Below are 14,787 nucleotides of genomic sequence, written 5' to 3' on the forward strand. Positions count from 1 at the left end.
ACCATAAATTGCTGGCTCCTGCCTCTCATAGTCTTTATGTAATTTCAAAAAAAGTGGTGGNTCAGACCAACCAGTCAGAAGCCTGCCCATGCAAAGGGTTCTGGGTGTTCTTTTTGATGCTCCAAAACTTAAGTTTCATGCACACATTTCTCATCTTAAGAGTGAAGGTCTCTGCAGACTAGCACCATTACGTGCCATCTCTGGCAGCAGCTGGGTGCTTCAAGGTGCCTGCTCCGGCAAGTGTACATCAGCTTCATCCGCAGCAAATGAATACGGACCTTGGTGACATTTCTGCAAAACACACACAGAAGCTAAAAACAAAACAGTCTAGTGCACTGAGAATTGTCCTTAGTGCCTGTAATACATCTCCCATTTCATCCATGGAAATTGGAGCTCATATACCCCCTCTAGAGATCAGGTTTGACTATCTTTTCCTGAAGTGGTACCTGAAAAGCTTGCGCTGCCCTCACTGCCAATCTGGGGAAGAAATCTGCCATGCAATGGGTGTCTCTGCTCATAATTTAGACACTAGTCACTTTTCCAAAAGGAGCAGGAGTCTTCTGACAGCCTTGACTATGCCCAGCTTCCATAGAATACCTACACCCAACTTTTCACCATTACCTCCACACTACAGTTTGAAACCCCATATCCATCTCTCCTCTCAAAGCACCTGCAGCCGTGATGCCCCTCCAGGCATCAACAGGGGAATGTTCAATGATTCTTGCCATAGTAACTTCCCTTCCTATGTGCATGTATATACAGATTGATCAAAACTCAGCAATGGTTCTATAGCTGCAGCTATATATAAACCAACTCAACACAGCACTACCACATGGAAGCTGAACCCTGTACTTACAGTCCTTGGCTTGGAGCTTTTTGCAATTGTCAAGGCTCTGCAGCTTTGCAGCCTGGACCTGAGGCTAAGCACAAAGAACATTCTCCTGCTGACTGACTCCCAGTCAGCTTTGTATGTAATCAGGAACACCATAAACCCCTCATACAAAGAATATGTCTACAAAATTCAAGATCTTGTCTATAAAAGGCAAGCCTCCACCATACTCCAATGGGTATGAGGACACTCTGGGGTAAAAGGAAATGAGGTTGCAGACCAGGCAGCTAATATAGGGCATCAAAATCTCTATTCTTCTGTGAGCATCTTAAGTGAAGAGGAAACACTCAACATTGTAAGAGAAAAGTTACACAAGCACTGGATCAGGACTTGGAAAGCAACTGTCACTCACACTCAGAAGGGCACGTTCATGAGTGACCTCTTGACAGAACCCAGACTGCGCCCTTGGCTCTGCTTAAAGTCCCGCAGGTTAGAATGCGCAGCTGCAAGACTTAGAATTGGTCAAGCTGGTGTCAAGAGCCATCTATACAGATTCAAAATGAGCAACTCAGATCAATGTACCACCTGCAATACATCAGATACAATAGCACATTTTCTTCTGGCCAAGACAAGAGCTACAACGTAATTTAAGATGCAGTAATGTAGAATTTACTCTATGTAATTTGTTTGGGGAGGTAACCATAATGACAATGTACAACAGAAAATATTTAGATTTTTTACTTTATTCATATTGAAGTTGGGCAGGATAGGCAAGCTGTAAGGTGCCATGCAACAGCTGTACATAGCATGCATGGCAGCCATGCACACATTTGATTACTGCTGCCACTTATGTTCTATCTACTATTACTGTTGGCATATTTATCAAAATCTAGGTGTGTCTTTCAGGTGTTTGAAGTAGGTAGGGAGACTATACCAGCACTCATTTACCTTTTATGCCTTGCTTCAAATGAGCATTTAGCCTTAAGTCCATTTACTAATACTTGTCTCATTTAAAACTCCTCAAATCTTGTACGGAGCTACCAGAGAACTGTTCTCTTTTAAGAGAGCACTGACTAGTTCCCTGTACCAAGAAGCTAAAAACTTTACCAACAACAAGCTAGCTCTCAGGCCCAATGGTCATCCATCAGGCAGACCTGTGGCTTTATGTCCACCTAGCGTGGACCCCCCGCAAAGAAGAAGAAGGTCGCCTGGGGGAAAGTCAGTTGCGTTCACAGTGAAAGCACATCTGCCATTTGAGCTCTCTAAAAACCGGTAAATTTATTTTTGAAGGATGAGCTTTTTTACTTGGTTGAAATAATAATTTTTGAAAGTTTAATGCTCTATAGCAGGATGGCCTCATGATTAAAGTTCAGAGTACCAAGATGCAAGATTGGCACGGAGAGCGGGAGAGACGTGGGTTCAATCCCAGCTCTGTTTGTCAGTTTCTGGTCAGAATCGGCAAGGAGGCCAGGCAGTTACGCAAAGCAGAATTGGAGCAGTGAGTTGTAAGGTTGAGACCCCAAATGCTGTGAATGTTCTGTGATCACCAGATCATGATCATGTGATGTTACGAATCAGCGACAGGCCTACAGCCCCAGGCTGGGCACCAGGGTGCAGAAAGTGGGTGAATATCAAAAGATCTTTGGCGACACAGCAGCAAAATTCACGCCTTCAGAAGATCTTCCCAACACATTTTGATTGAAATTATTGCATTTTAGAAATTACTTTGAAATTATTGCAAATCTGGAAGACCGCAAGTGCACACCCCGCACACAGTAAGGTTTCCATGGTAATAAACCATGGTACCATGATATTCAAGAGAAATGAGTAAATTGACATGACAAGGGAAATTAACCCTGTTTCTAATCAGTCAATGAATTAAAATATTGAATAAAATTAGTTGACAGATCTCAGGATAATCCTTGGGTTACACATAGGTCTCTAGAGCAATGGTCTGATGTCTAAATTTACCTGTGGCAACTGCCCTGTTTGAATTGCAGCAACAAAAAAATTTACCAATTAATCCAACCAAGAAAACAAGGAAATGAACCAATACAAGCATGGAAAATTTCTACCATTAGGGTGGCAACTAGAGCTTTCCAAAATTTCCGGTGCAATTTCCACTGGATGAATTAATGCCTATCTAATTGTTTGTTAACAAAAGTGCAGGATCGGGCCATGAGATTCCAAATGTATTGAAAATTTGTCCAGTTGGAGTGAAGTTTGGCTCTGATCAATGGTCGAAGCCCATGGCAGGGGGTCTAGTGAAATGCAATTATTTAGGCTCTAGAACTTGAAGATTTATTAACTCCATCTGCCATGGAAGTGGTGAACTATGGTAGTCATCACAATGCTTGTACAGGCAAAATAATTATGAAATTCAAGGAATATAGACTTCTGTTTGAGTTAAGGTTATGAAGCTCAGAGCCAGACAGTGAAAAGCCAGTGAATCATGGTCCCATGAGTCTTCAGCTCACCATCAGTTGCCAGCCAGGGGAAAGGGGGTGATAGGTCAGTTTTTCTGGGAACTTGATGCCACTGGTAGTTCCACGACCATCACTAGCATGCTGACCCACCAGAACCATTTTATAGCATTACACAACACCCTGGACAAGCCAGGTACCTACTCATTTATCAACCAGAGTTGGATGAATGGCTGAGTTGACCATGAGCTGAGCTTCTTGGAAAAACTTGTTCTCAGTGGGACTTGAACCTGGGAGCTGGGTGCGAGAGACGGAGTCTCACCACTGCACCACCACAGCTCAGAGGAATGGAAGAGTTGAACTTCTGGGAGAGGTTAAGGTGCCTGGGTCTGTACTCACTGCAGAGGAGATGGGAGAGGTACTGGATGTTATTCTGTACACATGGAAGATATTAACCGGAATGGCACCAAACTTCAAAAGCAAGGCCTTCAAGATTGAGACAAATCACAACGAGAGAAGGGGGAGACTGTGCATGGTCCCCCTGTAGCAGTTTTGACTATTGTTATGCGGGTGTGATGAACTCGTCATCAGCTTGTATTTGTCTATTGCAGCTACTTAGTTTATGGGGAATTAAAGTTGGTGTTTTCTGAGTTTTATTAAACAGAGTTAAAACAATGATACATAATTTATTACATGGGATCAGCGGCTTATGAGAGAAGTCAAGGATTGTGCCAATAACACCCCCACTATGTAAGAGATCTGCAGTCAGATTTCAAACAGTGCAGGTAGGATCACTTTCTGTGGCAGGGCCGAGGCTGTTTAATGTCCTACCAAAGGATCTAAGAGAGGGGGAGTTCACCCTGGAGACCTTCAAGAGACAACTGGATGTGTTCCTGGGCACAATCCCAGATCGACCTCCCGTACAACACTACCAGGGGCAAGAAGCAAGCCACAGCAGCGTTCATCAGCTGGCCCAAATGAGGGCGGATGAGTGATAATCAGAGGCGGCAATCCATCGTGGCCTGGGACTGCTACGTCCCAAACAAATACTAAGGAACTAAGGAATGGGTACACTCTGCATGCTTCAAACATTTTAAAATTAAGTTTCATTTCAAGTGTCCTAGATTACCCTGTTACCAGGGGTAAGAAGGGATGCTTTTATTTTGTTTCTGGCACCTCTCAAATGGTGTATGGATTTTTTTTGGAGATGCCATGCAATAGCCCTCGCAAAGGCCTTTAAAATGAGCCCAAACTTGTTAATGAAATGTTTCATGGCAAGAAGTTACGGTATTAATGAAAAATGCTCAAAACCGTTCCTCATTACCCTGTTTGAAGGTAATAATGCCTAGTGGTTCCAGAATAGTGATGAAGTGTCTGAAACAAATACAGATGGAAGAACAGATATACATTAATAATAACTCAAGGTAATTAAAACAAGCAACATTAGGCAGCAACAACATCACATAAAATAATAAACCTAGCAACATCACCTAAAATAATAAACCATGATACCAAGAATGAAAATTAGGGAAGGAACTAATAATCTAAAAGTAAAGCTAAGAGAAGCAAAGTGCTCCTCTTCAATGGGGAAAAATTTTGAACACAGCATCTTAAGGGTAGCATCTGATTTGTTTTTGGTTAATTGGCTTTCCAATTACATTCAATTTTATCCTAAAGCTTGCATGAGTGCATAAGTTTGATGTTGTCAATTTTTTATCACTATTATTTATGTATTAAATTTTGCTCTGATATTCACTCTTTATTTCATCAGTATATTTCTAATCCAATGCAAATGTGCACTTTGTGTGTCACAATTTGAATGTAGGATGCCCCAAAATATTCAAACTGCATGGTATCTATGCACTGCTCAATAAATAAAGTTTTTCTAGTTTGTTGCCACACATTCCCCCATATGTTTATAGGACAGACTTTTGCATACAAATGTGTCTAAAATAATGATTAATTTTGTTAATCCTACTGCTGACAGTGGCCTTGTGTTATAGTGTTGTACATGTAGAAAACTTCAAAGTTTAAGGAGATGGGTACCCTTGCTGACGACTTGGAACAAGAACTTCGAAGCCTTGGGGTCAGAGAAGACTTGGGAAGTGATGAAAGTGATATCACTCCCACCAACAGTCCCCCAGACCCTGAAACCTTCTTCAAGCCCTTCAATCAAGCTGATGGAACTAGTTATCCATCAAGTAAAACTTCTGGATTTTGGGAAGATGCTAGTCTAGGAAGGTGAGCTGAGCTGAGCTTAAATTTTTTTCTTTCTTATTGACCTGTCATGTGTTAGTCAGTCTGTGTGTTTGAAAATTCTCTTGGTGTTATGAACATCATCATCTTATCTGTTCTCTGAATGGCAGATATCATTGCAATATAATAATATACGTTTAAAAATTACTTTTTAAAGACAACACTTCCAAAAGATCCAGTATCTCCAATCTCACAGATGTACAATGAATTTCTCATCTAATTTTCAAAAAATTCATACAAGTTTATTATTGCAAGTTGTCACAAGTCTCTTTTTACAACACTTCTCTTTAACTTCACTTCTTATTGTTTTTCTGTCTGTCTGTCTGCTACAAATCTTATTATCAATATTTAACACACTCCTACCTGTCCAATCTATCTGAAATTTGGCACACTTGCGTAAAGTTGGAGACAATGCATAAATCAATTGACAGAATAAATTAATCTAGAAATAAAAAAAAAATTATTTTTCAATATTAAAAAAATTAAAAATAATTTCGTCAGCTACAAATCTTATTATTGACATCTGACAAACTTCTACCTGTCCAATCTGTCTGAAATTTTGCACACTTGTGTAAAGTTGGACACAATGCATGAATCTATTGACAGAATAAATAATTTTGTGAATTAAAAAAAAATATTTTTTCATTATTAAAAAATTTAAAAATAATTTTGTCTGCTACAAATCTTATAATCCATATATGACATAATTTGACCTGTCCAATCAATCTGAAATTTTGCACAATTGCATAAAGTCAGAGATAATGCATGAATCAGTTGATAGAATAAATAATTTTGATAATTTGATGATAATAATCTTGCAAAATATTGAAAAACAATTTTTTTCAATATTTGAAAGTAAAATCAGAAATTAATTGTACATGTGTAACATCCAAGATAGGTACTGGATTGTTCAGAAGTGTTGTCTTTAAAAAGTAATTTTTAAATGCATATTATGAATTCATATAACTCAAGGTTATGAATAATTATGATATGGGTAGCTGAGAGGTCAATAGATTTTGAAGATTGACTATACCACTTAGTTTGTCAGCTGGTTTTCTTTTGTTAGTTATAGAGTGCGTTGAACCCATATCTCATATACAAGTATTACCTATTGCATCTGAATATCAATGTGACCTGGAAAATGAGAATATGATGGCATAATTATTATGTTTATATATTTTTTATTGTAAGTACCATATAACATGTATACGAGTATACATATGTATATATGAGCTTTGTATTAAACTTATGGTTTCTGCAACAGGTTCTCACAAATGAGTAACTACAGCTCCAGTTCAGATTCCTCACTGTCATGGGGTGAAGATAATTTTGAATATGAAGCCACACGTCAAGTTACTGTACTGTTTGAGCAATTAGATGACCTACTCTTCTCAGATTTGAACCAATTTCCAAACTATCCTATTGTACCTCTGCAACAAAAGGCCAAAGGTAGTAACAGCATTCACCATGAGAAAGCAAGAGCTAAAAAAAGTCCAATTAAAGTATCATTCATAAAAAATTGGAAACAAAAAGGAGCTAAGAATATCAAAGATTTGCCTGCTAGAAAGAAAAATAGAACACAACCTCAAAAGTTGCAGCACAATGATGATGGAAGCTGCAGTGGATCAGACTCCAGCAATGAAGTTGTGTGGGAAACATTATCTAAGCCTAAGAAAGATATATCCAATGGAAAGAAGTCTAGGAAGCTAAAGAATGAAATTTTTGTCCAAAAACAGCAAAAACAACAGCAGAAATCTCTCAGAAAGAAGCTTTCAACCATTTCTGAACTTGGAGCTCACTCAAAAAAATCTCTGTCAGATGAAGCCCTCAACGTCTCATCCTTGAAGCTGCCCAAAACAGTGCGGCGCTACAGTGACAGTGATGGAGAGGACACAGCAGGTGTCAAGCAGAGTCTTGTTGATGCCAATTTGATTGGCAATGGGAACCAAATTAAAAAATTATCTGTGCAAATGGAGGCTGCCAGACGAAATGATGAATCTTCAAAGACTGCCAAAGTTGAGGCTGATGGTGCAACCATCAGTACAGCATCAAGTGGATCAAACCTCCGAGGCGGCATTTATGCTATGGGCTTCACTGCACCCCAGGGAGTCCAAGTAACATCCCCTATGCTGCTGAATACTCCAGCCACCCCTCCTGGTGTTCCTCTAAACCCAACACCACTCATGATTGAAGAAAGCTCTTATTGGTCTTCCAGGTTTCCCTATTTAAGGTACATAATTAAAATTCTGGTTTAAAATAATCATTTTAAATTTTTATCACTGGTTTAATTTTGTACAGTGAAGAGCTGTGTGTATTAAAAGTCACCTATTCAGTATTCATAAATATTTGGGATTTATGATGTTAGTATAGTTTTATTATTTTAAAAAATTTTTCAGAGGGACCAAGGGCTCAGCATCTAATTGGCAAATACTAATGCTAGAGTATAATAAATGTTTAATTTCTGTTTACCATTCTTTAGGCAAGAAATCTTTAGTTTCAACTAACTTTTCCTCTCTGAATGGACCTTCTCACATTAGTCATTTGCATTTGAGGCTGCATTTTCATGTGATTTACATTAAAAAAGGGTCAGCCTTATACATGGCATAATGTTGTTCACTAAAAAACAGTTGAATTAGTGAGCATTTAATGATAAGTTGCCAGACGCCAAAATTATCAGCTTTCATACCAAGAAAAAAAAATAATATCTCTCATAATATTAAATAATGTTATTAACTTCATGATATTTCATTGGAATGAAGTTGGATTGATTAACATGCATATACGTACTTAATCTCAGCTCTCTGTATGAAAATTTATAATTTCTCCAGATATTTATTATGTCCAGAAGGGTTAGCTAATTAATTTAAATAAATAAATTTAATTAATTAATTTATTATTGTTAGTGTCTCAATAATTATTAATTTTTATACCTGAGTGTTCAATTTGGCCACTCTTAAGCATTGGGGTAAGGTGTAATACAACTATATGTTGGCATTTCTTATTTGTTTGTTCCATGTCATGTGGAATATCTTTTTATCTTTCAGGGTCACTGGTAGAGCAATTGATCCTTTGAAGCTAAAACTCCTGGAATCTTTTGCCTTTGCTGATAATTCTACACTGCCGTGAGTTCAACATTACAGCATACTTTAAGATCATTGTGATTTAAAGGCATTCACTGCTCATTCAAAGACTAAGAGCTATGGAAGTAATAATTTTACCATCTTGAATCTAAATCATGTCATGTTTTAACTATTTAAAATTATTTATTACTTTTGAAATTCAACATACTTGTTCAAGATAAACTGACATTTAATAAGCAGCATAAACTGGGAATGGCTATTTCAAATTGTGCTTTATGGGTAATAATTGTGGACATTTAGGATAATTCTGCTCTTATTTTTCAGTAATGGCTCATCTCTTGGACTTGAGGTTCAAAACTCCATTAGTGAAGAAGAGAGTTTGACCAACAATGGTGAAGAAATTATTGCAGAAGATGGCCATTACGACCCTGATGTTGGATATCTATGTCTTACTGGTTCCTATTTGCCCTATTCTTTTCCGTCACGCAAAGCATCTTATGATGCACGTTCTTCTAATAGGCAAGATTCCATGCAAACTCCCATTCCTGATACTCAACAACAACTTGACAACCGCACCAAAAATATAACTGATAGAAGCATTTCCAACGATCCTTCCTGTGTCAATACTGATCCTTCAAAAAACAATGGTTCCACTAGCAAAAAATCCTCATTGGAAAAACGGCAAGTGTGGAGCGGATCCCAGGATCCAGTGATCCTGAAGGAGCAGGTTCTCCTGACGCTGTTTGACAGCATGTGGCCACAAGTGATCAACGTCGTAGGTGGGCTTGTGCACCGCTATTCTTGTCATCTGCTGGCCAGCGTTGCTGCGCTCAGCAACCCAGGATCCAGGGAAACCACTAGCCGAGGGTCGAGAATAGGTAATAGCTAGCTTCCTTATTTATTCAGTAGTACAGTTATGGAACTTTCGTGTATTTTCTAATAGACAGTATGAGGAGCTCAAAGTAAACCATTGTAGTCATCATAAAAGTATCGGATCAAGCTGCTGTTTGAAAAGCCAAAGCTTGAAAACACTTTGACAATAAGCTAGTTTAATCATTTTCTATCTCCATAAATACTTAATTATTCTTTGTTTGATATTCACATGTTAGTTGTCAATGTTCCTGCCGCTTGATATTGACCGTCTTTGTACAAGTCACTTGATGGTTTAATGGCCATAATAAATATGCAAATTTAGTTTTTATTCATATCCTAATTATATCACAACGGATAATATAATTTAAAATTCTTGTATCAACTTGCTCCGTTGTAAAATTTCATAATCGAGTCAATGTCATTGGTTGTTGTTTATTTATGTTGCATGATAATGCTGCTGCTTCTATTCAACGTTTTGTTACATCTTTGCTGGCCAAATTTAATTGTTGACTGTAAGACCGTGTAGTACATTTACACATAGTATAAAAACGGATTACTGTTGTCAGGAATACCTTCAAAAAAGTCTGTAACTTGATGTTCAATTTAGAATAATTTTTAAAGTGTTGTGTTCATTTTGGGTGACCAGATTCGTCTTCAACGATGAGCGAGATGGAGGTATGGCGCCGGCTAGACTCCGCATCTATTTTCTCACGGCGGTCGTCTATGCAGAATTCTCTGTACAGCGCATCGCGTGAGCCAAGTGCCCTTGCCAGATCCCTGCCCCACAGCGCTGACCAACGAAGCCTCCTCTTCAGACGGTCCAAGCTCAGCACTGAAGCTCGCGACTTTGATATACAAGAAGAAGCGCGTGCAGGCTGCGCCTACGATGAGAATGGGGCCTGTCTTCTACGTTCAGCGTCGTCTGGTGGTCGGAGCAGACTTAGCACTGCTAAAGCTCTCATGCAGGTATGGTTTTGTTTTGAATACTTCAAACGACTTTATTGCCTAATGGAAGTATGTAGTCCATAGAAAAATGGCGGGGTGCAAATTAAAGGCTTGAGGTAAGCATCCAATGATTGCTAAGACATTATCGTCTGGGAATTCGATGTGTAGGTTTCTATTTATATCGAGTTTGAAAATTCCGAGTCGAATTAATTGTGTCATTTGTTTATCACTCAATTAAAAAAATTATGTATTATCATTTTCATCTTTCTCCATGGTGTATATTCTTTTTTTTATGTATTCTCCATCAATTCTCATCCAATCAGCACGCATTACACTTTATCCTTGATTGTATCTCTCATTCGCTGTCCCTCTCTCGTATCCTCAGATCTTCTTTTGCTGACGCCATGCTTGTTACAGATTCAGCGGTCGCCTCTCTCGCCTGCGTGCTCCAATGAAGCCAACGTCGTCTCGCTGCCTTCACTGGATATCCCTTCACAGCGTCCTCAGTCTTCCGTGTCTTCGTTATCGTCGCTCTCCACCACGAGGCTCTCGGCCTCCTCCAGGTCCAAGTGAGTTGGGCAGAGATCACTGGCCAACTTTTATTTGGCAAGTGAAAACGATTGCCTCAGTTTATGGCAAGTGTAGCCATGCTCTTGTATAAATAAAAGAACAAGAAACATACATATTTGGCAATATTTGCAATTCCCGAAACTGTATCTAGATGAAATCCAAGTAGTGAAAGTCTTGAGCGCTGAATATTTTTTATTTCGTAGAGGTTTCATTGAAACCATCAGGTTCATAGTATCAAGGCTACAACGTTAATCATTTAAACTTTTAGAATTAAGAAGGCAGTTCTTAACGTGAACCAAATCATGGTCAAAAAAATTAATGCTCGAATTATCATCTGCTCTGCGTAAATTTAAAACAGCTTTATTCTCAATGTAACTCACTTATGAGTTGTCATTGAAAAGAAAGGGATAATTTAAAAGCAATGAAAATACTTATTAAGTTAACTATAATTTCAATGAAAACTATGGTACGAAAATTCCAAAACAATAAAATTTGGTAATATGTACTAGGCATTTTATTTGCTTTATAATTCTTGGGATGGAAGACATATTTGTGCGCGAGTTTTGGATTTATTCACTTGTATCGATTCATTGACTAGGATTAGTAGACAGCGCACCTATAGGAAATTTGATCCTTCTTGTCATGACATGGCCGAGAAATTTACGTGAAACTTTTTTTTCCATGTTCAAACTAAGATTTTTGTGCTCTACTACACCTTGCATACTACCGTACACTTATACTTAATGTTTCAAATGGAATTCTGAATTCTAGACGCTAATGGCAGATCCTGTGTGGAGTTCACTTGAATATTCTCTGTTGTGAACCGGTGAAAAAAAGCGTCACTTCGAGTTTCGACGTTTTGTAATCCCTTCCACTTCTACTCCTGTTTATCTTCCGACAGATTTAGCCTTTTGACGCTGGACGTTGAGAGGGGGAGCTCCCTCAGCGCTAGTAGTAGGAGCGACGATCTCTCCCTCAGGTCCCCCGGGGTGTCTTTTGCAACGTCTCCCCACTGGCCACGTCCTTTGGAGGGCCTTTTTTTGCCTCCCATTAGCTCCCCTGGCTCCCCATCCATTGCAGCCTCCACTTCCGATCTCGAAGCCTCCAAGGACCTTTCAGCTCAGGTGTGATTCTTTTAATGTAACACTCATGGTATCCTGTAAGAGTCCCACTACCTTTCTTGTCTATATTACGAACTATCATACAGTATATATTTCTCTTGAATGTTATTATAAGCTTGAATGTTGTTGCCTCATTTTATGACTCATTGTGCAGGTTTCGGAAAACTTTCTATTTTTTAGTGCCAATGTCTGCATCTATAAACCGGGCAAGTTTTTGATGAAGGTCACAATATTGTTTTCCGTGCAATATTGTCGGAATCGGAAATAAATATTGACTAATTGTTTCGGATGTTTAATGGAATTTGTAGGGCAACGACTTATTGTGAGGTTTGCTTACTACATTCACTCATGAGTGTCATTTTACAGGAGTTTTTGGTACTACTGTGATTTTGAGGATCCTGCAACACACGATTTGATAATTCTTTCTGTTGTGAACGACTAAAACTTTTGCATTTCCCCCCAGAAACGAGTTTTTGGTGGTTCAAGTCGCCCTTTGACTAGGAGGAATTCAGACACAATGACCAAAATCAAGGTAGGTAATTATTGAGATTTTCGTTTTTGTAATAATTGATGATTGGATATTTACTTCTTATTATTGCTACATTAACGGAATATTGCTTATTGTTTACTTCTATGATTTTTGTTAACTTTCCTTCCATGTAAAACGTGCCAAGTTTTTGAAATCCAGGAAAATGTAATGCTTTCAAAGAAGACTTCAGCTTTTAGTGATAATATCATATTAAAATTGTTCCATGTCTATCGACTCGTAATCTGGTGCTCGTCCAAAAAACTTCCTTGATACAAATCCGGATTACTTTATTGTCAATCTTCAATATTTTTTAACAAGTTTTTTTCGTTAAACAAAAAAAGATCTTATTGATTTTTTATCTAAGTCATGTGTGAGTTTATATCACATTGTTTTTGATGAGGGTATCAATTTGATAAGTTACTAAAATTCTCAGGACTGGCACGAAGTTTATTCTTCGGAGACAGTAAATACACCGATTAAAAATGCACGAAGAAGTGCAGATTCTGTTCATAAAATTAGGAAAAGTGGCTCCAAGGTCGGCCTCCACAGCGCCGAAGTGCAAAGCGTTGTCAGAGATCAGTCCAACCCTCAGCATTTGCGTAATCAGAAAACTCCGACCTCTTCTTCCCTCCCTGGTCATGGAAGGAACTTGAAGCAAAGTGTCATCAACTATGATACCAAGCCTCGGCACATTACCAGGACTAAGCATCCTCTTCCTGCTCCTAATCCTCGTGATAAATCCTATACCGACCGCAGAAGTCGATCTCAAGGCAGGAAGAAACCTAGCAAGGGCAACTCCTCGGGCGGGTCGCGGTCCGTTGCTGATCTAACTAGTCTCAAAGACGACAACGTGCAGCAGTCAAGCGCTGGTTATCATAAGAAAAGTATGTTATCCACTGTCCGATTGCATCATATTGAACAAATTCCCTATAACAAAACTCAAGATTTGCGAAAACGTCACGAGACTCGCCAAGTACAAGCGAGTAAGTCTGCTCAAACGCCGACTCGTGACAGAAATGTGCACGAGTTGAAAAAGCCACGGAGTGCTGGAAATCGACTGGGTGTGGAAGCTCCAGAAGCTCCTCCAAGTACACGAAGCAAATTATCTGCAGAGAAATCAGCGGTGTTCCGCTTTGGTGACTACCACGATCCTGTTAATGGTGCGGCTGGCAAAGGAGTCTCTAAATGATATTTATCCGTAAAAATATTTTCGGTGCTGTAATGGTTTGTTATTTTTATAAATCGTCACTGAAATGATCCTTGTAAATTGTTCACCAGGACAGACACGTGTGAATTTTTTTTAATCAGCGTGAAAGTGTGATAAATAAGTATAAGCTTGAGGTGCTCGTACTTCATTAAAGTGATGATTTTAATTTACACGGTAACAGTTGTTGGTTATAATTTAAGAAATTTTTAGTCCCACGTCGTCTAAATATTGCAGACAATGGATAATGTGTGAATCGTAGTAAGCACCGTGTGTCTCAAGTGTATTTCGCAGTGTGTGAAAATTACAAGTCAATATTAAAATTGAGCTTGAAATTTTTTTTTCAAGTACCTGTAATTATTTTATTTGTCACTCAATATCCGTTCCCCAGGCTCTTTGGGTTTTTCATCATTTTCTTTATTCATTGGCTTTGCTAACTGTTTCTTTTTACTTCACTTCTAATTTTTCTGTGATATTTGATGTGACTGTCATGTAGACTTTTTGACCTATCCACGTTATGATATATATTTGAATATTGAATTCACGTATTTTCACTTGAATGGAATTATTTGCATAAAAATTAGTCGTGTACAATTTCAAGCAAAATAAGTAATTAGGTTACATAACATATCCGAACTACGAATAAAACAAAAATATTGATTATTTGGGTAGACAATTCCAATATTTACGTATCTTATAGCGACTTCTTATTTTCCAGAAGACGCTGCCAACACTAAGATGAACTGAAAGAAGATTTTGGCTTGTTGCTGTAGAATGTAGATCCTTGCGCCGACCCGGAACCTTATGGCCCGTCATGATGTAAGAAGATGCATCCGTGGCAGACATTCGTACGATGATATCGCAACGTGCGCAAAGACGCTTACTTTAACAGCGTCTTAATGCTAGACTCTCCGCATCGCGGAGGGTTCAGTTACAAATTCCTTCAAGTTACACATT

General features: G+C 38.6%; 1 protein-coding gene across 2 annotated transcripts; it reads left to right on the top strand.

Annotated features, from left to right (window-relative positions):
* The first annotated feature begins 5,046 nt into the window (after nucleotides 1-5,046).
* Nucleotides 5,047-14,778, top strand: LOC108675819. 2 transcript variants are annotated; one of them, XM_018163847.2, is made up of 10 exons: nucleotides 5,047-5,493; nucleotides 6,773-7,738; nucleotides 8,553-8,630; nucleotides 8,913-9,466; nucleotides 10,108-10,427; nucleotides 10,824-10,975; nucleotides 11,878-12,100; nucleotides 12,561-12,629; nucleotides 13,060-13,786; nucleotides 14,549-14,778. In XM_018163847.2, the coding sequence occupies exons 1-10, from the start codon at nucleotides 5,291-5,293 to the stop codon at nucleotides 14,575-14,577; spliced, it is 3,321 nt and encodes a 1,106-aa protein (XP_018019336.2). In that variant the 5' UTR covers nucleotides 5,047-5,290; the 3' UTR covers nucleotides 14,578-14,778. The 2 variants fall into 2 exon arrangements, with proteins under 2 accessions (XP_018019336.2, XP_047737497.1); XM_047881541.1 differs by lacking the exon at nucleotides 13,060-13,786.
* Nucleotides 14,779-14,787: the final 9 nt, after the last annotated feature.

The sequence above is a fragment of the Hyalella azteca genome, unplaced genomic scaffold (genome assembly GCF_000764305.2).
Source record: "Hyalella azteca isolate HAZT.00-mixed unplaced genomic scaffold, Hazt_2.0.2 contig8278, whole genome shotgun sequence".
NCBI classification, from domain to species: Eukaryota; Metazoa; Arthropoda; class Malacostraca; order Amphipoda; family Hyalellidae; genus Hyalella; species Hyalella azteca.

What these genes read in the sequence shown, in the direction of transcription:
- LOC108675819 (XM_018163847.2), top strand. Translation starts at nt 5,291, where the DNA reads ATGGGTACCCTTGCTGACGACTTGGAACAAGAACTTCGAAGCCTTGGG. An exon ending in TCCAGGTTTCCCTATTTAAG is followed by an intron (nt 7,739 to 8,552) that starts GTACATAATTAA and finishes TTTATCTTTCAG; the next exon opens with GGTCACTGGTAGAGCAATTG. An exon ending in GCTGATAATTCTACACTGCC is followed by an intron (nt 8,631 to 8,912) that starts GTGAGTTCAACA and finishes CTTATTTTTCAG; the next exon opens with TAATGGCTCATCTCTTGGAC.